General features: G+C 36.8%; 1 protein-coding gene across 3 annotated transcripts in view; it reads left to right on the top strand.

Moving 5' to 3' along the window:
- The window catches only part of LOC106130476 (potassium voltage-gated channel protein Shaker), a 234429-nt gene that overhangs the window by 183770 nt on the left and 26153 nt on the right, over positions 1-24506 (top strand). For all 3 annotated transcript variants that reach the window (XM_060953463.1, XM_060953460.1, XM_060953462.1), the window contains exon 2: positions 21887-22004. In XM_060953463.1, the coding sequence (XP_060809446.1) occupies positions 21887-22004 (118 nt within the window). The remainder of the gene's footprint in view (positions 1-21886; positions 22005-24506) is intronic.

The following is a 24506-nucleotide window of genomic DNA, read 5'->3' as shown; positions in this document are numbered from 1 at the left end:
ATATAAATCCATATAAATATATATGGATTGCCAATTTTAAATAGATTTATGTACAGAGTTTTTATAGATAGTTGTTTTTTTATTTGTTCATATGATCACGTCTTTGTCCATCACGGGGAAGACAGAGTCAACAGTCTCGTAAAGACAGGTCACTTTCAGCTGTATGGCTTAATAATGGAATTGAGATTCAAATAGCGACAGGTTGCTAACCCATAGCCTAAGAGAAGAAACCCAGGTTTACTAGCTTATCCCGTAATCGCCTTTTACGACATTCATGAGAAGGTAGTCCTTTTCTTAAGTTCCGCGAACCACACGACACACACATCCACATTGATCATTTGAAATAAAAGCTTTTCTCATTGTTGGCTATACGCTTGCACCGCGAAAGAAAAATAAAAGGAATTATCACTAATCACTCCCCGGCTGACTGAAAGAGATTGCTCTAACGATAAGTACATTTTGCACTTGCCTTTTCACTGTAATTACTAGTTTTCCTGACGCTTTTGCCCGTTTAAAAAAGAAAAGCTTCTTCTCTTCAAGTAGTAGAGATGATCTGTCTTCTTACTAATAAATTATTAATGCAAAAGTTTGTGAGAATACTTGCTGCGCTTACGTTTTTGCGAGAGATGCAAAAACTGTTGCACTAAATGTTAATTAACCAAAATTAATTTCTGAACTTAAGTTTACAATTTTTATGAATTAACTTAACTCCATAAACAAATTTTAGTAACAAAATTTGCCGTAAAAACAAATAAGTATTTGCTGGCACTGAGAATAGAACCTATTACTCCCTAGAACTGACAAAAACACATTTTTTTAAGAAAGTCCCAAATAGCGCATGAACAATCTACAAAAAGCACTCAAATTAATACATGTACGATATTAGATATAACTTTTTTATCCCTTACGAGGTAGTCTGAGTCTACGTTAAGCTCTTTAGCTTATAGATGAAATTAAAATCAAGACATAATTACAAGTTCATATCCCATCGCTTGTACCAACAAAATACAAACAAATATAACCCTCACTCAAATTCAATCAAACTTCTATTTTGAAAATAAAACTACTTCTACTGCTGGCGCGAAAGCCAAACAGCGTAATATCAATCCGTAGCTTCAAAGCTCAAGCCAATACAACCTACAGACATACAAACCCTAAACAATTAAGTTCGTTAGCAGCCAGCGCGGCGCCACCGGGCAGAAACGCCGGGTGGTGGGGGAGCACGGGAGTGGGGGGTGGAGGAGTGTGAGTGACTCCCCTTTGTTTTCGGCACTGTACAGTGCGCCACTCGAGCACAGCGGAGCCAGACGCCTCGTCGCCACTCCACGAATTCTAGGTCAATGTGGCATGCTTCATTTGAGGGCTTCATTTGTTTCTCTTGGCCATATTAGATTACATTGCTGGAGATGTTTGTAGGTGTTTGAATGTCGCATAAATTGTAATTAATAAGTAAATTTAGATACTGACTTTTCAACGCAACGCCAAACTTGCTGGCTGGCTGGGGCTGAGTTTTGAAAATTTGCACGAAATTCCTTATGTGACCTAGAGATGCACTTATAGAGGATTAATCGGAATGTATGCGTACTTTGGTCATCAGATTATAAAGGCGAAAATTTTATATAGAATACTATCGAAAGATTTTGTTTAGTTTCTCTATTTGCATTATATACAAGTCGGTTTAAAACCCCTAACCAGAAACATATCTTCACGGCTCAATCCGAAAATTAAGATAACTTCATATCACAAAGCACAGATGACCACGTCGCTTCGAGACGCGCGTTCTGTACTCTGTGTTGTCCGTCCGAGAATTCGATTCGAAAATCACAATAGCAATACAATCAACATTCGTGATTTCGTAGCAGCTCGTAGGCGTCTACGCCGTAGTATGCACAGAGCGCTACGAAATGCTACGAGAAATTGCATACGTAATGCAATTCAGTGAATTCATACTCTTTGTGAATTTGAGAGGATATTTCAATAGGAACGTGTTCGAAATGAAAACTATTTATCGAATAGATGACATAAAATAAAATTTAATAATTTATGAGAAATAGCTCTATTAATTTGAAATATCATTATAGTTACAGTTTTGTGTTGTTTTTTTCTATCGCCTACTTCATCAACTTATTTTGATGAAAAGATATGTTTATTTGTAGGTATCTTTTTTATTCTTGTCATTTAACCACTGATATTCGCGGTCAAGTATGTAATACATTATTAAACGAAATTGCCCATTTACTTAGCGACGACCACTTTGTTACCAAATTTACTATTTAAGTGACTAATCTTTTGTGGAAATTAGGTAATTTTTTCAGACGTATCTTATTAGCACATTACAATCTACAAAATAACTAACATTATCCAAGGCTTCGCTCTCGAAATAATTAATTTAAATTTGCCCGCTGCCTTCGTCTTTCTAAATGTCTAACCTTTGCAGAAATTATTTATTTATGAGATTTTTAATTTAGAGGATTGTCCGTTTTAAATACTCTTGCTTACAAAACGTTTTCAAAAAACTTGCAAAAGACACGCGGTACACGGTTTTTTATTTTTCTGACATCCAACTAATATTATAAATGCGAAAGTGTATTAGAATGTGTGGATGTCGGTTTGTTACTTTTTCACGCAAAATCTACTGGACTGATTTTGATAAAATTTGGTACACAGGTAGAATATAACCTGGAATTAAAAAATAAGTCCTTTTATCCTGAAAGACCCACAGGAGCGAAGCCCTGGGGCGCAGCATGAATAATTTCGCCTTAGTAACAAGACGCCTTCGAATTGCAACGACGATTCGCACTTGGCCTGTTTTTATTACAATATTCAATACTTCTGTCTGTTTCTACGCATGCGTAGTTAAACAAACATACGCTGAATGTAACGAGGTATAATAAATGAATAGATTTGGACAAATAGCGGAGATTGGGCTAGTCCCGGGGAGTTGCCTTGTAAATTGGTAGTATATTGTGGTCGCCGTAAGAGGTCTTGACATTGAAATGAAATGTAGGTAGTGGGGTAGGTAAGCGCCGCTTGATTTTACAAGCTTTTTAATATACTTTTTGGTGTTAAACATGTATTTTTTCTTTTATTGGCTTATAAACATGGGATTCATCTTCTAGGCGATGGGCTTGCAACCTTTCACTATTTGAATCTCAATTCTATCGTTAAGCCAAACAGCTGAACGTGGCCTATCAGTATTTTCAAGACTGTTGACTCTGTCTACCCCGCAAGGGATATAGACGTGATTGTATGTATGTTTTTTTTCTTTTGCAAACTTCCAAGTATTTAGATATTTGTTTTATTCTTCTCGAGGTATGTCATTCTCACAAAGGATAAAAACGTGATATTTAAACGTTTTTCGATGAAATCGAGGATCTTAAAAAATTGCATTAACTACTTTTAAGAAAGTATGCAGAGATCGTGGCAAATGGAAATAAATAAATAATAATAAATATATATATACGGGAATAATGTAATTTGCTTACCTCTCCCAGAAAATGACGTGTTTTATGTGCCTATTATTACAAAGGACCTCGATAGAAGAAAGAAAATCATGAGCAAGAAAATGATTCTGCGGGGAGTCTAGACTACGACCCTCAGTAATGTGCAATATGACGGTAATAGAAATTATTACTTTTTAATTATTCATCGAACCTTTTTACGACCGGTGCTATGTGGATGTCTCTGTCCACTCTTTGAGAAGAAGGTGACGCAACCGTAACATAATAGATAAGTACAGAAATCATAATTATGTACAAAATTCAGAAAAAGTCATGACGAGGCTGTAGGATTTGAACCCGTGACCACCCTGCGCAACCCGCTTTTCATTCGGGCAACTTAACTGATCGACGACCAACGCTCCAAATACAATGCTGACAAAATAAAAAAATCAAACGGAAATCTCTTAGTGGAAAAACGTAAAAAGTTCATAAAAATAAAAGCATAGGAAATGTCGCGAGCCGTTGAAAGCTCTATCATCTAAATATAGCGGCCCTGGGGCCCGGGAAATAAAATGTCAAGTGCAGGTCATTACCACCCCACTAATGAACTATAGGTACAACTGTCATGTAGGTATCTATTTTTACATGCCCTTATCTTCCTATAGGTGTAGTCGATCACGCCTGCATAGTCAATCGGATGTTTGTAAATGTGATGTTGATTCTTGTGAACCTTGTAATGCAGAACAATTAATCTGTTTTGACAGACCTTATCGGTCGGTTATGTTAACTCGCGTGTAAGGAAAATATTTCATACCAGTCTTTAATTTGCGAATAAGTTTGCTAATTTTGCCAAAATAAGAAGTAAATAAGTAGGTTAATCAAGTAAAAGGTATGTTAAAGATATTAATTTGTTTCTGTAATAAAACAATATTAAATTTCCCTATCTTCTTTTTACAATTTTGCAGTAAAGTCCAACTTATGTTTTACTAAAATCATAACCACATTCAACTCTTTTAAGTTTAAGAGTAATAACATTATATTGTTTGAAAGTTAAATTATATATTTGTAAGCTTTGAAAGGTTTGTTAGGTCAATCGATCTTTCACAACTAGGAAATTTCTACAATCTGAACCACCTTACGGCCTTTAAAATAGTTAGAAAATAGTCAAAATAGTATAGTTTATATACTTTATATTAAAAATCCCACTGTAAGGTATTACCAGTATTTGCGTTATTAATACGGAACAAATATAACCAGGATTACCAACTCCACGTGCAGAAGTCCTTTACACTAGGCAAGGGTCGGTCGACCTTTATAGTTCACGAGATTAATAACAAGATATGACCTTTATCAAGCAAATAATCCACTTCAAAGGGACACAAGTTCATATTACGTGCAATTGCATTTCCATAGTTTAATCTCACGCGTGGGAGGAGCCGATAATCCTATTCATTTCTAGTACAGTTGCCAGCATAAACTAGGATCAAAATTTTACTCATTTTTTTGATGTTTTGAAATTATTTTTTTTATAGTTTTATTATATATATAGTAGGCGGTAGTCTAAGCGGGATGCAATAGTCCCAAAACATACACATATCTCCTTTAACGAAATCGCAGAACGATCTATGTTTCAAGTAGTACGTAACTTCATTCAGGGACCGATAATCTCACGAAACTGTAGCGTGTGGACTGCTGATATGTAACCATTATACTCCTTGTTTTAACTTTACTTAATATCCCACTTCTGGACGTCTTGGGTCGTGAACATAATTGTGCCCTGAGCCTTGTCTCTATTATTATAATTATTTAGGTAACTACGGACACCACACGATAAGAATTTGAAAAATTTGATATAGACTTCTAATAAACTACGTTCACTGTGTTCTTAAACTTCCTCTGGGCGTTATTCCTAGTCGCACCCTCACTTCTCTGGAAAGTATCCCGGGATGCGCCTTTAAACATGGACCCTTGTTTATGGTAAGTCAGGTTTATACACGAAGCAACTTCCATCTGATATTCGGAATCTTGGCAGTGGAACCTAACACGTGTTGGATCATGCATTATTACTTGTCAAAATGTGCAGGCTTCCTCACAAAGGTTTTCCCCACCATAACAGCATCGGTTATCACTCAAACTAATTTCCATAACTCAGAAAAGAGTCTACATGGCCTAGGTAGCATTTGAACCTCCATTTCACTACCAATCAACTTTTTAGATAGACTGTACTACAGTAAAAATATCACTGCATACATTGTGGCAACTCCCACACGTGCCTCCTACGCTCTATCAACGATTGATTTTCAATCCGATCACGATCTATTGGGGTTTGTTTGTGGATTACAGGATTACGAGATTACGACCACCCTTTGGGAAAAGCAGACAATGTGAGGTCGCACTTTGCATAAGATATGGATAGTTGTTGCGTTAAAGGAAAGAGCTGGAAAATTCTCAAAGGGGTTTAAAGTGTAAAGTGAGTGAAGTGTGTGTATATTGAATACAAAGATCTTAAGAATTGAGTTAAGGGTGAATAGAATGCTCTTATCTCTTTCCATCGTTTTGGCAAAGAAAATAAGAATTCTCCTAAAGCAACGACCACAATCAAAGCTGGGCGAATGGACTAATAACCAGACTTACTAGCGCCGTATAATAGGTATACGTGGAACCTTGACTCCTCTCCTGGGAAGGAACGTGGACAAAAATCATACTTACATACAATAATAAAAATTCAAACATGAAACATCAGGTATTATTAGATAGAAACATTTGCCAAGGAAAGTTCTCAAAGAAGTCAAACGCAACCCTCGTTTGACTTCTTTTAAAACTTTTTGCTCCATACATTGCGTAAAAAAATTTAAGGAACCGTTGCCAGTGGCATCATTCTCCATGGAAATATGTCTAAAATGTCTCATTGATTTGGATGTAGACCTCTAATACTAATAACTACTTACCTTGGGCATTAACTTAAATAGAAAGTTTTGTATAGATCCACGTACAACATCAAAGCAATTTCAACTTTACGTGTCAAGTGAAGTGTCCAATTTAGCTCGATAGTCGGCATTCATGCAGTTTCAAAGAAGGCTGAATTTTCTGCTACTGTCCTGCATATTTCAGTACGAAATGAATCGTGAATATTTTTTCTTTTTTAAATTGATTCTTGGAAATTCAATGACTTTGATGAGTGCATTGATTAGGGTGTATTCAGCTATTTTCAGTTACATAATGTGAATAACATAATATCACACATTTGTCAATCCGCTTTATGGTATGATGAAAAAATAACTATATGTGATATGTAATTAACCCAGGTGGTTAAGATGTTTTCTACAACAATAAAAAAAAATTAAAATATTTCTTTTACAAGAGCAAGCGGTAAAATTTGAAATAAATGGAACACCCCGATGTTAAAATTTTCAAGACATTATTTGAAGGTCACGTCGGGTAGATAAAAGATGTTTTAATTTGGCTCATGTCGTGTAATCCACCCTTAGTATTGGCACGGTGGAGTTCGGTACTGCACCAAACGATGCAACTCCACGGTTACGTACTAAATACGATTTTAGTGTAACGTCTGCGGCAGTGGCGTGTTTTCTTTTAGTAATGTGTTCATTTATGTTTAACAAGTGGATGAATAAAAATTTTGACTGTCAGATAATGCAATGTTGTGTACATCGTGATCGTCAGCACTAATCGGAGGAGATGGGGTAGAGTTAAATTTTCATACTTAAGTAATTTATATTTTTATAGCAATTTCATTCAATTGCAATTTAATATATTTCTTTCATTATAAGTATTGTACTTAGTTTGAATCAGTCTTTTGTCAATGATTCGTCTACCGACGTGCCCAATTTTATAGCATCAGAAATTATTAAATGCAAAACAGGGCCTTTATATATCCCACATGGGATGCCGTAACCCTCGCAATCGTGACATATACGTGTGACCTATATCGTTTACAAAATGTCAGGCACTGTCATGAAGGTTGCGTTTCATTACAGCGGGAGAAAACCCTCCGGGAAGAAAGTGAATTGGATCTTGGTATTAGTAATGAAATAAAAAGTGAAATTTTCCCGGAATCCCATGGAGTTATGGCTCGCGTGGCTTCGTTGTGCCGTAAGACTACAAACACCATCCGTTTGATTTTAATCGGACATGTTCGTTAAATATTATTTAATTTTTGTAATTGCTTAAATGTTTTATTACTATATGGTAGAGCATACACATCTCACAGGAAGTGTTTTTGCAAAGAAAGTGAGCATGCAGCAGCAGCGTGTGGGGTCCGGGGCGCGCCGGGCGCCGGGCGCCGGGCTCGGGGCGCCGGCACCGGGGCGCGATGCAGTGGTTGGCGCGCGGTGTCGATACGCGTGCGAGCGGCACCGCGGGGCGGAGGGCGGGGGACGCACGCGCGTCCGATTCCAGTACGCTGCCGTCGCGTTACGGCGACACACGCGTCCGTCCGCGAATCGCGATCGCCACGCGGATCTCCGTCGAGACCATGACTCGTCGCGCTCGGTGAGGCGCCTCCACACGCGCCCCGAATACGCTTCGCATAAGGACTCGCACGGAAGTCTCTGGCGGCATCTCTTAAAACTATACATATCCAAAAAAATATCGAACTGATCACATAATCAAAGCATATTAGTTAATGAAAGTCGTCCATCAACGGTAGTAAGTCGCGCGACCGTGATCGCGCTCTCAGGGCGGGCGGAAAATTCGGCGGCAAAGTTGCGCATCTCTTTGAAGTGCGCCGTGCGCGAGCGGGCCCCGGCCGCCGCGGGCGTGCCGCAGTCGACGGGCGCGATGCGGCCGCGGGTGATGCCCTAAACAATGTCGACCACGGAACTGGCGCGGCCACACGCGTAGCGCGCACGTAGGAGCACGCGCAGCGCGACAACGCACGGGCATGGCTCGCGAGTAAGGTGGAGACCACGAGCCGGCCGGGGGGCGCAGCGGGCCAGCCGGCCTCTCCGCCGCGTCCCCGCTGCACCGCACCCGCTCCGAGCCGATGACATATTGAGATTGAGCAGCCACCATTGCTCGCATAGAGTTGGTCGAGAAATGGGGGCTGACGCCTGTCCTCAGGCCGAGGCAGGAATGCCCCCCGGTCCAAGAGCAAAACGGGGACCAAAGGTACGTATCATCATAGTGCGTAGGTCTGGAAAGAGGAAACGAGGGCAGCGGTGTCGTAAAGCTGTGGTCAGGTTGTGTCCTGTTTGCGTCACGTCACTGGTCGTGCGACAGCGCGCCGCGACCATACGCCGCGGTGCGCTCGCTGCACGCGCTCCGCCTTTGCCTCCGTACACATGTATATCGACATTGTTATGGAATATTTCGACATGTGTTGGTGAGTGAGCGACCTGCTCGGTGCCACTAACTTCGGTGTCTACTAACACACTTTCGTGAGGTGGTCTGGTGAGTATCATGCGAAATAAGAGATTCCCCTAGGTCATCTGCATCGTTCCTGTTCACTTGGTTACCTTCTGTGTCAATTTCACTCTAGCTATAACATTTATAATGCACTTTTGCGTCCTCGACATTTATTTCGAGAAATTATCAGTCGCAGACCTCAAAATGTAATGTAGCAGTTGAAATATCTTAGGGGCTTTGTTCTGCGTCTCCTTGTATCTCGGGCGAGCATTATTGGATTCCGGCGCTGCTGTGATTATGTAGTACGAAGTTTTACTGAATGCTGCAGTGCGGGCCGCTGGCGCGCTCGGGATGTCAGACATTACACTACATTATCTCGGGAACTGTAAAAATATCGATGATTGACGTCGTAAACGTTACGCGCTGGAAGCTGTGAGTCGGGTACACTTTGGGCAGATTATATAGCTCTCAATCTGGATCAATAAAGATATTATAAAACGAGTATGTCGGTCGGATACGTGACTCATTAGGGATTGCGCATCCAAAAAAAAAAGTCAGGCAAAATTAAAATACAGAATCGGATGTGTTTTACTTATGACTGTTCTCTTCCATACGGCTATTCATGTTTACCTTGGCATTCATACATCTCGATAGCCTTTTAATTTAAAAAGTATACTGCACCAAATTAGTCGTTTATCAATAAATCTGTCTAGTTCATCAGCATCATTTCATAGATGTTCAATATATTGCTCCTACACATATAAATTGAGCAATATCCTTTTAGCTATACCCAAAACTTTATGAAACTACAATAATGGTTTAATCATGCCAAACAACAGTAGCAGGTGCAACGCCTAATAAACAATAGATATTATATAAGAGTGGTCAGATGACCACTGATCTTTTACTAGTAGGTACAGCATCGACAGGACCTTATAGAATTATTAAGACATCTTTCTATTAATTTGCTGAATGCTCGGTTTTTCGACGATATCAGACGATAACGTTCTGTTACAGAAAAAATGGCTAGATTTGTACCTTTACCGTTTACTTTGATGACGACTGCTACGGAAGTCATCCATAGCAGTCGTCATCGAAGTTTAAATTTAGGAGCTACGGACCAAAATTTAAAAAAAGAGTAGACAATGAACCTAAAAATGAGGTAAAAATGGTAAAAATGACGTAAAATGGATCCTTTAAATTACAGATTCGTTTGAGCTTATTGCACCAAAGCACATTTGTACATGAACTTACCTCCAATACTGAAATTTATAATTAAATGACGAATATAAAAATTACTACCCATGAAAAAATAAAATAAAACACCTTGCGAGTTTCGAAGAGAAGAAAAAGTCAAAATGTTGCAGAAATTAAACACACATTATACACCGTGTGGTTCCCGGCACCAATCAAACAAAGAATAGGGCCACTTCATCTCACTCCCATGGATATAATAAAAGGCGACTAAGGAATAGGCTTTTAAACTTGGGATTCTTCTTTTAGGCGATGGGCTAGAAACCTGTCACTATTTGAATCTCAAGCCAAGCAGCTGAACGTGCCTTATCAGTATTTTCAAGACTGTTGGCCCTGTCTACCCCGCAAGGCATATAGACATGATTATATAGTCCCTTGCGGGGGGTATTTTTATATATATACATACACCATTATGTGCAAGGAAAATGACCGACAGTAAAGATCAACATACACTATTTGTGAATTCTAAGAATGAAACAAGAAATAAACTCTTATGATGAAAAGGTAGCAAATAATGTTGTAGGAACGGTATGTTTACATTTATAAGTTTCTACAACAAAAAATAAATGTCGCTTGAAGGTAAGCTTAAAATAATCCTTTAGAAATATGTCTTTTCAGTAGAGGAAGCCTCCGTGGCCCACTTGCATCTCATTGGCTGCATTTTGTAGAGCTTATTACTGGTTTAGAGCCCTTAGCTCACTTCTTTGGTGTCAGCTTCGAGTCAATTCAATTTACGGCGCCTGGCGAGTCTCCGTTGACCTGGAAATCTTGAAAGCACCAATTTACGACAATATTAAATTAGATGGCACTCTCTTACTCTCACTAAAATATTACTTTAAAATTTTGATTGAATAAAAAGCTTAAAGATATCTGTAATAAATATACATTTTGGGAAAATTAATAATATAAGATACATAATTATAAGTTTTATCATTACTTAACTTTCACTTCACTTCATATAATAAAGTAAAGTCTTCATATTTTCTCCGTCTACATGTATGCGCTAATCTCGGAAAAAGTTTTGGACGGATTTAGTTCCTGTTTAAAATGTTGGAAAGAGGGTTTTCTGAGGGAGGTTTATATCCTGCAAAGCCGGTGCGGGTCGCTATTTTAAGGAAAGATATATTATAACTAGCCGAAAATCGTACCATGTTTACAGTCATAATCTGAATTTATACCCGGTTACTTTATACATTACATAAAAAAACACAGATCGAGTGTCGTCTGACCTTCGTAACTCAAAAGCTAAAATAGGATCAACAACTTACATAATTCCTGAGATTAATAATAAAATTGACAAGATAAGAAACTAAAAACATTACAACACAGAAAGCTTATCTGGGTCAAGTGCGTCGTAGATAGAATACCTGCATGAGGTATTTTATCTAGACAAAGGTCAAACAACAATATAGCAAAAGAAACATTTATTGTTACAATGCTGAAGTCACAGAGGAAAGCCACGCTTTGAATTCCTGGAATCTCGCTGAATTCATAAATAAAGAGATCATTATTAAAACTGATATATGTAGTAAAGTTCTATAGTAGAATTCATGGCCAGAGCCTGCCACGGGTTAAAAGAGCAATTGAGACCCCGAAAAAAAAAGTATGAGAATTTTTATTAAATCGAACATTTTGAAGTCCGAATTTAAAAAAAAAATATTACTCGCAGCAAAAAGATACGAAGAGATAATTAAAAATTCTTATTTGAAGGAAGAAAGTTTTTTGAATTAATAAAATACATTTTATGTTTAAAATTGCCAATACTTTCTAGTCATACTTAAGTATTCTATGTTTAATATTACACTACATAATTAACATGGTAACCGATAAAAGGTCCCGTAGGGTACCATGATATGGATTGATTGTGTTATCAGTAATATTGTATTTAAACAATAATTATATTTGGATTAATGAATGAGCTCATTTGTTATACATTTCATATATTGAGAACGATCCGGTCGGACACGCCAAAGAATTTGTTTATTGTTTATAAATAAAGTTTGTGAATACCAAGTTCAATGTTTCCTTTAACCGAGAAGAGGTAATGTAAATTATTTATAAAACATTTTAGTATTTTTTTAGTGCATGTCTTGACCTAACGTAATTTTTACATTAATTTTTAAGAAATAAGTACATTGTAATGTAACGGTCGAAAAGCATGCCTGATGGTTGCTTTTTTTTCTTTTGTAATTAATTATGATTTCAAAATGTATTTATTTTTCGGTACAAGGTGCAAAACAAAAGAAAGTCATATGGTTCGCTCTCACGGTGGTCGCTCATTACCTTTGGCAATGCCGGAATTGTACAAACAACATCATTTATTCATCCTGTCTTCAACAACAGCCGAGCCCAGAAAATGGGGCCGTAGCTCCAATAAATTTTAATAATTCCAATTTGCCGCCCAAAGATAAATAAAAGCCGGGAATGGCAAGGCTTTATTCAATTTTCCTCTTCCGCCAAATTAAATAACCGACGGTGCGGAATGACTAAAAGTCAAAACTTTAAATGTAATAACTTACTAGTCGTGGGCCGTTTTATTTAACTTCAAATTCTGGGATTATAAAATGTATCTGAAATATATTTAACAACGAATTATTTCAATAAATAAAAACTAAAGAACCATTATAAGTCGAAAGTCAAACAGGAGCTGTTTCATGTAAGTAAAAGTGTACTACACTAAACTCAACTACTGTTAAAAAAAAAACAGTGGTTGAGATAATAAGATGAGCTCTGTCCGCGTTTTAGTTGATTTTTGTATTTCAAGGGTGGATTTACGAAAAATAATTCCCATATTTGTACGCAGATTTTCAACTGTATGCATACAAAATTTCATTCGAATCGGTCCGACTGTTTAACTGTGAAAACTGTAATTTAAAGAAACTAATCAAGAGCTGGACGAATAAAGCTGAAAATTCTTTTTAATTATATGCTGTGAATTGATTTAAACTTACAGAAGTTTCCGTGAAATTGTAATGGAAACTCGAAACTAAACAAAGCGGCGTTTCGTTTTGATTACCGCCGCACCAACTCCGGATATTTGAGTTTCGATTCGTTTTACTGCGATGCAATAATGGTCTGCCTTCCTGGTATACGTTTACGGGGAAAAATTGCTTTTGTGATCAACATTTAAGTAATACTTGCTTTTATATGGGCCAAAGTACAAAGATGATATAATTTGAATGTGGTATTGACAATTATGTATTTGGTGAGGGAAAGCATTATAAGCATGCAGAAGGTAGTGGCAGGTTTTAGAAATAATAAAAGAACATCGAATAACACGTAATCAGATAGTGTGTAGGAGTATCCTAAAATAGAAATTGACAGAGCAAGTTCGAAAAACTAACATAGGTACCATGCCGAAATATGTAATAAGATTTTTCGCAATTATCTTATTCAATAAAATATGTGTCTAAGTATTTTATCCACCAGTTAACCATCTCACTAAGCATGGTCATCGATTCTTTGCCTTATTCTCCCTGTCTACCCCAAAAGGGATAAACAATAAATATTCAACTACGGATTAACTCAGATTTCACATTAAACGCCGCATTCACAGTGAACGATTCAGTAAACGTGCTTGGTCAACCGCAACTGCAATCGCATTAAATGGTTCCCAATAATGCGTCAGATTCCATGCACCGTTTATAGGAATATGCGGAACTAACCGCAAATTTTAATTCATAGTTAATGTTTTCCATTTTACGCCGTATTATGTAAATAATGCAAATACAAAACAATGATATTCGATTTTATACCGAAGTACCATACCTATTGAATCTATAATTATTACACGAGAATCAAGTATGTCATCAGTATTAATAAAATTTACAAATCGTGCGTTAGCTCGGTTGAGTAGTAAAATACGACAGTGCCTGCCATTAATAGCTAATCATCTGGCTGTTAACAGACATTGGCTTAATTTTAATCCAATTTAGATGACATAATTAGTCTTCCTAAATAGATTTATCTTTACAAATCGAGAGGTGAGGGTGGATTAACCGGGACTACCGCCAGGAGTGTTTATATCTGCAAATATAAAACAGGCCTGTTTAAGACGTCCAAGTCTCCAGCTTTGAATCTCGAATCTTCCTTGTAATACTTAGCTATATGGGTTAGCTACACCTGCAAAAAATTTCGGAGGTCAGACGGGAGCTTACAACCCAGGGATCATATTCAAAGGCACAACCCCGAGCTTCTCAAAGAGATAAGAATTCCACCGGGTCTATTGCCAAGAGGAAGAAGATACACGTGTTATTATATACAAAAACTTATATTGTTTACATCTGCGAAATATCAACAGGCCTATTTTAGGACGTCTAAGTCTTAAGCTTTGGATCTCCAAACGTTCTCGTAATACCCATCTCTGGCGCCGCGTCACGTTTCTATTCGGCACAAATCCAGCCAACAATTTTTAATAACAAATATTTACGCAACCGATAGGAGCTTGTTGTATATAAAATGTTTTATACAGCCGTAGAAGAGTCATAATCCGGTCTTGGATTAAGTACATATTGCTGGCTTTTGCACGAACGTTTCTTCGACTTTTTTCATTCTTTTTTTACTCTGACTTCCAGAAGAATTAAATCAGTTCAAAACTGATTTAATACTTTTTCCTGTGACAAACAAAAATACATATCAGTTCTCTTTATGATTTGAAAATTATAATGTTATTTCGAGAAACTAATTATTTTAAGAAAATCTTCCGCTAAGAAATAAATCCACGTAATGAAATTTTGTACTTAGAAGTTAAACTACTTAACAGATTCAAACCATTTTATTGACAAATAAGTATGTTTAATTTAATCTGAAAATTGTTTTTGACATGGAAAAGAGATGAAGTCGTCCTATTCTAAAGTGCCGAAAACCACACTGCAGATTGAAATACATACAGACCATCACGCCTGTATCCTACAGGAGTAGGAGATTTCAGAATTCTGCTCGACGATTACGGGTACTCCAAAAATTTCCTTATATCGAGACATCAATTTGGCCCATTAATAGTAAAAAATGGTACCCTTACATTACACCTAACTATATAGGAACTAAACAAAACAAGTTCATATAATGTAGGTACTCTTGTTCAATTCACAAATAGATTGAAGCACGCAGACAAAGTCGTAGGCAGCAACTAGTCGTACCCCAAATCGCTATATTTTCTTTCTACACATATATACACTTATACTATAGCAGATAGCTGGAAACACACGTTCACTTGTGACCACCAAATTATTGGGTCACATTAGGTGCGAAGTAATTTGCGCTTTAAAGCAAAAGATGAGGGTTGCTTTTAGTCTGTTTGACCGCTGAAGTGAATACAGCGAACAAATTGCAGTGGGATTTCGGCTCGTAGCTAGGGTTGCCAACCTTTGCAGAATTCCGGGAATCTCCGTTAAATAAAAAATATGTTTGCATTATCTCCCGGGTTCAGGAACGCAGCTTATACCTCCAGGTGTTTTCGTCTCTTCACTTTGCTACTCGCTAAATGTGTTAGTTTTTTGTAAAGTAATAAACGTTATTCAAAGAAAAAACGAGTCATAGAGCGGAACATAAGATCACCAAAAATAAAAGCCCGTTCGTTACAAAAAACTTTTGACAAAAAAAATGGAGCTGGCGCAACCTTCCGGATTTTTGATGCACACAGTTGGTAACCCTACTCGTTTCGTAGCTGGTATTCAAACTGCATTTCATTCCATTTACCCTAAATCGTAACTTCGTAGCAGGCATATCGTAGACCAGCTACGAATGCTACGATCTTTAAATTAGTGGCGAGTTGTAACAAATCTCGGGAAATTACTACCACTATCATATCACTAGTTCGTTCTCAGTATTTTTAATATAATTAATCTTTTTTAGTATGAATTGAAAAATTCTTGTGTTTGTGTGAAAAAGTAATGTCTAAAGTATGAATAAAAGCAGATTAAACAAGCAAACATTATGTCAAGTTTAAAGGGAAACGTTGCAAAAGGAACTAATTATGTGGTAAAAAAATCAAATCGTGAGTCTAACTTTGCTTGAAAATAATGATAAATGACACAAAAGCAGTATAGTATAAGAAAAAAAAATATTGTCATCCTTTTTACCTCTTGACATTGGGTCGGCGCAATATTTGAGTCCTGTTCTTAAATTCCGCAAGAAGTAAAAGCAGAAACTCTAACACCAATAATTTTGCAATTTATCATACTCATCCATTACAATCTCTTTTAGTCTGAGCGCAAACACACGCAGCACAAAAAAGTAACCAATAAATAAACGTACAAACACATTCTCTTATTTATAATATTAGTAGATCGAGATGAACCGTTTTTTGTTTAGCCCGGGGGGCACTGAACGAGTGGCGAGTGGTGTCCTTCGCGCCAGATGTGATGCCGACCAATTTAAAATACTCTTGAGTGACGTCGCCGCACTTTTCCGACTGATAAACATCTATGAAATTGTTCTATTTATATGACAGGTACAGTCGACAACATAAAGTTTTAGCTCTTTTTGTTATCTAGTTCGGTAGCTATACTTAATACATACATACATATGATCACGTCTTTATCCCTTACGGGGTAGACAGAGGCCAACAGTCTTGAAAAGACAGGCCACGTTCAGCTGTATGGCTTAATGATAGAATTGAGATTCAAATAGTGACGGGTTGCTAGCCCATCGCCTTAAAGAAGAATCACAAGTTTATAAATTAGCTATATTTAATGTTTCTTATATTACTTTGTACATGAACAAACGCGGTAGTAATAAGAGATAACCTTGTTATAATCGGTATGAATTAAGTAAAAAGATAAGAAACAGCGCAATAAGAAAATGCTATAATGAAAAACAATAAAAGATATGGGGACAGGAATACAAAAGGAAAGAAGATCCTTAGATGAGTCATATGAAGGATAAAAAGGCGGGAACATATCGTAATTTTGTTGCGTTGCGTTGTTGACTGTACAGTCAAAATCGGATAGTATCGCGCGTGGTGGCGAGCCTGACGAAATCTTTTCGCGACCATGGTTAGAATAATTTGATGGACTGTACATTATTATGATTCACTTAACGTCCACCCGCGACTTCACTCACGTGCTAATTATAATTATCATCTAGTAGGCGGTAGTCCCGGTCGCGTCATCACCTCATGGAAGCCCGATGTCCTATAACCACTATATGGATTGGATAAATCGGGATTGTAAGCAACTCCAACCGACCTCCGCAACTCATGTACGGAGACCCTGAACCATTACACATTCAGTTTCCTGAATGCAGAGGTAATTTAAATTGATTTACATGACTTACAAAAGAGTCATTAATTAAAAAACGCAAGGGGCTCTTAAACTAAAAAATTAATCCCGATACCCCGTTCCCGCAATAATTTCCAGAATTCCTTTCTTGGCGGGTGCCTACATCTTAACAGTTGTTAAGATGTAGGCACCCGCCAAGAAAGGAATCTGTTTGGCAAATTTCAGCTCGATTGCTTCAATAATGATGATTGATTGATGTTTGGGCTGTGCGTTGATAGATCAATCAGTCATCTTTTCATATACATACATACATACATAAAATCACGCCTCTTTCTCGGAGGGGTAGGCAGAGACTACCTCTTTCCACTTGCCACGATCTCTGCATATTTCCTTCGCTTCATCCACATTCATAACTCTCTTCATGCAAGCTCGGCGGTTTCGGGTACTTTTGACCTGACCCTTTTCATATATATATATATATGTTTATTAGAACCTGTACTTTTATTGGAGCACTTTAACCGTTAGCCCACCGACTCTCTTAAGTAATATAAAATGCAAATGTCTCGGTATAAAAATAGTTTCATTCCGGAATATCGTATTACTTCGCATTACCTCGGCTCGCGCTGTCACAAACACAAAGTGACATGACACATTTTGCTATGCCATATGACACCCTTATAGCGCTCATGTGACACCGAATGTTCCTTTTGTCTGTTACAGTCATAGAATTCGGAATAATATAAGACTATAGAAGTGGTCAGTACTGGTTCTGTGACGTTGCAACTGATGGTTGCGGCACCATAATTTTATTAGCTGCGTCCCAGAGACAAACTGCGTGCATTGCAAAACGTTGTTACATAATTTCTTGTCATTTCTGTTGTCCTGTAATTTTACCAATTACTCTATGATCACAGTAACATACTGATTATTATTTGTATGTAACATACCATTTCTAGTACAGATTCCTAAATTGTTCAATGTGCCAAAGAGTAAATACCTAATTAGCGAGATTTAATGCTGCGACACAGTTTAAAAAATTAAGTAAGATTCGAGTTTATATTAATATTTTTTAGTTTTTAGAAAATAAAAACTTACAGCTAAAAATAATGAGCTACGACAAAAGGAAACAAGGCCAAGTAACAGTTTCCACTGACAAAAATTTCAGGAACAGAAATACGAGGAGTAATTGAAATCCATATAAAAATATTAAATGTGTAAGTATTTTTGTTCGTCATTCACGTAAAAACCACTTAACTGATTTCCATTAATTTTTTTATGCATATCGGTACTGAATTAAAATAAGGTATTACCCACGCGGGCGGCGCCGTGAGCGAAAACTAGTTTTATACAAATATATGTAAACGAATACAAAAATCAGACTTAACACATTTTTTTTAAAGAAGAAGTTGAAGAAAACTTCAAACTAGCTTATAAACACAATACGTACAGACCAATTCCGTACTACGTACACATCACGCCATTCACGCCTTTGTAGTTTCGTAAAACCGGTCATAATAAACTTTCCTTCATCTCGATATTGATTTGAGCCATGAAATTCTCACATCCACTGTATTTACAAACACGTTTATTAACTGAACCTAGTAGTTTATAGTACAAGCACGTGGAAAATGTAGTGTAGTCAGTGTGGAACACATTCGTGGTACGAGGGAGACGGGGAAAAGTTGCCAAAAATTGACAGCTAAAAGACGGCACGGTAACCGAGCGCATGTGATGGCTTACTCAGAACGCATTGACTTGAGACACGACACGACGCGACGTAGTGCGATTTATAAGTTAGTTGCGGTTTGAGTTATTGAATTTCATGCAATTGTCTTAATCAAACTCTAAATTTGATTTCTCAATAAAATCGGAGTCCCATTTGACCTCAGTTGCCCTTTTAATTTTGTATCTAATATTGTATCATTGTAATGGTAAGGTACATTTCAGTTGAATTTGCAGAATTCTTCTCTATATTTTCCTAACGGCTTTCGCTGCCTGGCAATTACAGATATGTTTATTTATCATAAAGCAAGATGCTTTTAAATGTAGAGTTGAATATGGCAACAATACTAGTAACATTTTCGTACACTGCTGCATTTTCATACACGCAGTGCGTTTGCATAAAATTAAATAATAATTAGTAACAAAATATGTTGTATTTCTTGTGTAGTTAAACGGTCAAATTAAACCAGAGCGTGCGAGGTCAATTGCTCTGACAACCTTTGTGATTAGCATGTGTGTGTATCTAGTGTCTAGTGGAAACCGAAATTCTCTGAAATTGTTCATTGTCTAAAACAAATCTTGCTAACCGCTAAAATAAGGTTAGTCTAATAATATCTTGATGGAAATTGTGTCTGTTCTAAATGTGTACATCCAGTTCTAATGTAACACATACAAACAAAAGCTATGCGTGATGTACAAAGTAATTATACGTATGAATGTATATGTCATGACTATTTCCCTCGAGGGCAGGAAAGCGAAGTAAGTTTTAAAGGAACATTGTGGAAGTCCCTTTGTGTCCTATTTTAACTCTTAATGCTGTTTCGCCGTTTTCACTCGACGTTGAAACTAATGCTACTCACAGTAAAGTGTACCAGTGTTTTAGAATTCGTTCTACATCATCGTACTATTGTAATCCATACACAATTTTTTTTATAGATTTACTCTTTTGACCCTTAATTAAAAGTCTAAAAACATAAACAATATATTGGTTATCCTTAGACCGTCAACAAAACTAAACTTAACTAGTCATACAAAATAATACAATGCTGTACAAATAATTTTATCAAAAGTAATTTTATAATATAATTTTTAATTTTGAGACGTAGCAAATGGTGCGACTAACTCGAACGAAGTAGTAGAACAGTTTGGTTTGATGTTTGGATGAATATTGAAATCTTTAAAATACAAAACTATCAAAATGCAAAACACATAATTGCAGGGTGTAAATTTCGACGACCAATAACACGCCACACGATTGTTTTAAGATACGGCCGACTCGAAATCACTTATCCAATAAATCTGAGTTTCGTTTCTCGGCACTTATATTTAGCATCGCACATGTACTACGTATTGTGGGTAAGTATATAAGTTTGTTTACGTGCAACCGCACTGACCAGGGCCAGGGCAAGATCTGTGGCCTGAGCTGGCGCCACTCTCTCTTAAGTGATAGCTTAGGAGACTTAGCAGTTAGGTTCAGATGGTTTTTATTAAGTAACAATACCAGAAATATATTCAGTATCCGCACTCTGGTTTGCAAAAAAGAAAATTTTAAATAAATATCATATCTCTATAAAAGCATGTGAGTTTGAAACCAGGGCCTGCCCGGTCGATTGCTCTGGCAACCCTCATTAGCAAAATGAAAAGCTAGTATTTAGATGAAATACAAAATTCTTTGCATTTGTTCATTGTCTAATAATACTTGCATTGGTAATTTCGCTCTGACTTCCGTTCAAAAATTATTCTTAAAATTTTCCCTGCTTTATTTTAACATTTATTCCATCAAACTATAACAAAGAAAACACCTTTACCCGCTACGACCGTGTTTTATCAACACTTTCTCGGTTAAATTCCCTTTGTCGACACGGGTGCCAGCCAACATGACGTTGTCAGCCGATAAAGCACCTTTGTGGCGTTATCTCGAGTGTCATTGGATACCATCCAGCTATCCAGTGGATAAGGAGCTTTAGAAAAACAACCACTGCAGCCCACTGCTGAATTAGATCGCTCAGCACTTTACAAATGCCACTTCTGAACCCCTCTTGGACTTGAAAGTCGTGACGGCGCATAAATGGACGCTTCAACATTCTTGTGATTTGCTGTTTCAACAAACTGAATATGTTTCGATTCTTAGTTTTATTTTTCTTTTATAAAGGTTGCTCAGATTGTTTATTTGGTTGTATACGAAATGATAAATTCGTTCCAACGAAAAAGTTAACCTCACATCAAAGGCGCTCCCCGTTCTCCGCTTTAGAGAGGTGAGGGAGGATATAACAGGGACTACGGCCAGGAGGAAAATGACCTTACGTAGAATGACGATTATACAAAAATAATTACGGAAAATGACGATTCAACAAAAATACTTATTACGTATCCTTAATTGGCAATTAATTGTCAACATCATCATTTTGTAAGGCAATCATCCGTGGATCAAATTTTAATGAACAAGTCCTTTGGCCAGCTTGTTAATTAATTGATGGACCGATTGAAGCACTTCATCCACAGTGTAATTAAAAATGCAGCTTGATTGACATCTCTGCCCAGTCTTAATTACAAGGCAATCTCGCCAAACCTTAATAGGGGTGAAATTAAAGCTATACCAGCGATATAGCGGTGTACGAGTATTGGAGGACTCTTCACGAGATCGCGTATTTGAGCACGTTGGTGACTCGCGGCCTTTTCAATTATAGCAGAATCGATTCATTTCTTCGCATAATAACATATATTTTTGCATTTAATTTCAATCGCGCTCCTTTTCCGGTAGGGTAGGTTGAACAAATTTTCCAAGACAATTTGTACTTAAAACTTTGTTGCACAAAAATTATGTTTTTAACCTAATCTATACTTAGTCCTCGTATATGATGTATTAAATAATGACTTTGTTCCCAGGTCGCTACCAAAGTTGTGCAACCAGGAGGAGGAGGCGGGCCGCCCGCCCCAGGGAGGAGTGATAACATTCGAACCGATCCAGCACGACCACGACTTCTGCGAGAGAGTGGTGATAAACGTGAGTACAGTTTATTTATATTTAACTAGGTACGCCCGCGACTCCGCTCCCGTAAAGAGAAAAATCCTGTTTAGTCTATATTAAGAAAAAATTGGGAAATCCTCTCTTACTGCACCCTTAAACCCCTTCAGGAACCTAGCTTAAACTTACTTGCAAAATTTCAAATCTCTAATCGATTTGGGCTTACGTTGTCTGTCAGTCGGTCATGAAGTTACGTATGAGTTTTATGAATGTAAAAAGAGTTTTACTTATTCATGTTTTTATTTTTAAAAAAAGCTGCCGGCTGTAGTCACTTAAATACGAGTATTATATGAATCTAACACTTATAGTCCATGTGGTGCCGGCACCACCCTATGTATCCCGTGGCTACCGTAAGCGGCGATTAAGGGATTAAGCGGGAGGTGGGAAATAGCGCCTTCTGCATATGACCACATATTCCAGAATCAATGGAGATTATTATCTCCATATTAGCTGATACCAGTTTATATAGAGAACCAGAATTTAAAAATCATCGATTTGTTCTGCACGTTTACGTCTTATGAACTATAGTAATTCACATAGCCTAAAGTGTCTTATGTATTAAAGTATTTTATTATTTAAAAGCTAGTCTAAAGTATAGTATTTGCTTCAAGTTATACTTAACGGGTAACGATAATTTAATACAATTATTAATTTTAATAATTTTAGTCTTCGAACCTGAGGCCTCAAACACACCGAATTCGTTACTTTTGAAGAATTTTAATACATATTCAAATTTATTTCATTAGCCTAGAAGGTAATGAAGTTTTTGAAACAAAAGAATAATTAATTACCAATGTAAAGAGAGGTTTGGGGTTACTTTCAGAAAAATAATAAATTAGGATACATAAGAAGAAGAATTAAAATTCTCTTTGGTCCGCCTAACAATCCAAACTTGCGATTTTAATTAACTAAATTACTTTGTCTAATATAACTTATGTCCCTGTCTTTGTCCTTGTCTCTCTTTTGGCAAATAAATTATCTCTTGTGGTTCAGGAGGTATTAAACGGACAGAACCACAAATAAAACAACCAGACAACATGTGGTTTTGATATGTAAGCCAACGATGAAATAGTTAACTTGTGTATGTTTAAAATGTAGGGGCCCAAATTAAATAAATATATATAATAATAACAACAACATTACATAGCTTTCAAAATTTTGGTGATGGAAAAATGGTTATTCAAGGTTGTTCACAGTTTTTACATCTTTGACATGTACATTTTACAATAGGTACTTACTTTTTTAGTGATGTACGGAACTTTTCATAGAGTTTCGAATACAGAGGTCTGATGTGAGTCGCGTCACGTAAATAACGCGAGGTACCAGATTCAGGATCGTAACCATGGTTAGAATTTTTGCTCTTCTCGTATGAGATGAGGACCTGGACGTCATGAGAGGAATAAAAAAAGAAACACTCGCAAAAGTGAAAAATAACGGTCATTGTAAAGCCCCTCACGGGAGCGTATCCCGAATCAACATATGTATATGTACGTTGCAGGTGTAAGAAATTCCTGATATGCGTAACAGTGATAATTATTTAACAAAATCAAACAACTATGCAAGCTTCAATTAACATACAAACTATGCAAAAAGCATACTACATGCCGTGGCGAACTATCATGGAAGTATCGAACTACCAGCCTCGCATAGTTGACTAAACTTCTTAACACGAGCTCAGTAACAGACATGTAAGCAAGTAGTCAATTATGTATAGTTAAACAAGTTGAACCTTGTCGTTATAGTAGCTCCTCCGAAGTTTCAAAGTTTGTTGATTAGAAACTCTTAGCTTAGGCTTTAAGGTAAACTCATAAGATGTCGATCTTACATTTAATGATAGTATTTGCAAAAATATACCTGCAACTATTTTGTATTTATATGGCGAATTTTTGAAATACCCGTGAATACGATCACATAATATCAGTATGTAAACGCATAAATGTTTTCAAATTATAATAATGTCCGCTGGCTGGCAGTAATTATAATGATTTTACGATAAAGTTTTAAATATAGTAACAGTTCACTTTAAAATCTTCTAAAAAGAAGTAGGTAGCGATTTTTGTTCCTTAGCTAAAACGTGCCACTTGAAATTATTATCTATAAAGTAAAATTTATTTACCATTTTCGTACGTGGGAGGTCCTCGTTCAAAGCATTATTAGAGTTAACTCGCGAATAATGGACAATAAATTGGGCGAAACAATCGCTTAATTTGCGTATTTTCCCGGAACGTTTCCGTTTAAAATAACAGTTAAACAGGTCTTGAACATTCGCTAAAATACCAAATGTAAATAATTATTAAATTAATCAGTTAAAAGCCTTTTTCATTACATTTATAACGGGTTAATGAATTCTCTTTGCGATTTAAATGCTCTGAATCAACTTTCAGTGAGTAAGAAAAATTTATTCATTACCGGATTATTTTGGATTTTATTCCATGACCGAATAAATTGCTCACTTCGCCTTGTCTTTTAGCGTTAACTTTC

Source organism: Amyelois transitella, chromosome Z, assembly GCF_032362555.1.
Source record: "Amyelois transitella isolate CPQ chromosome Z, ilAmyTran1.1, whole genome shotgun sequence".
Classification (NCBI taxonomy): Eukaryota; Metazoa; Arthropoda; class Insecta; order Lepidoptera; family Pyralidae; genus Amyelois; species Amyelois transitella.
This window is presented reverse-complemented; position numbering and strand designations above follow the sequence as displayed.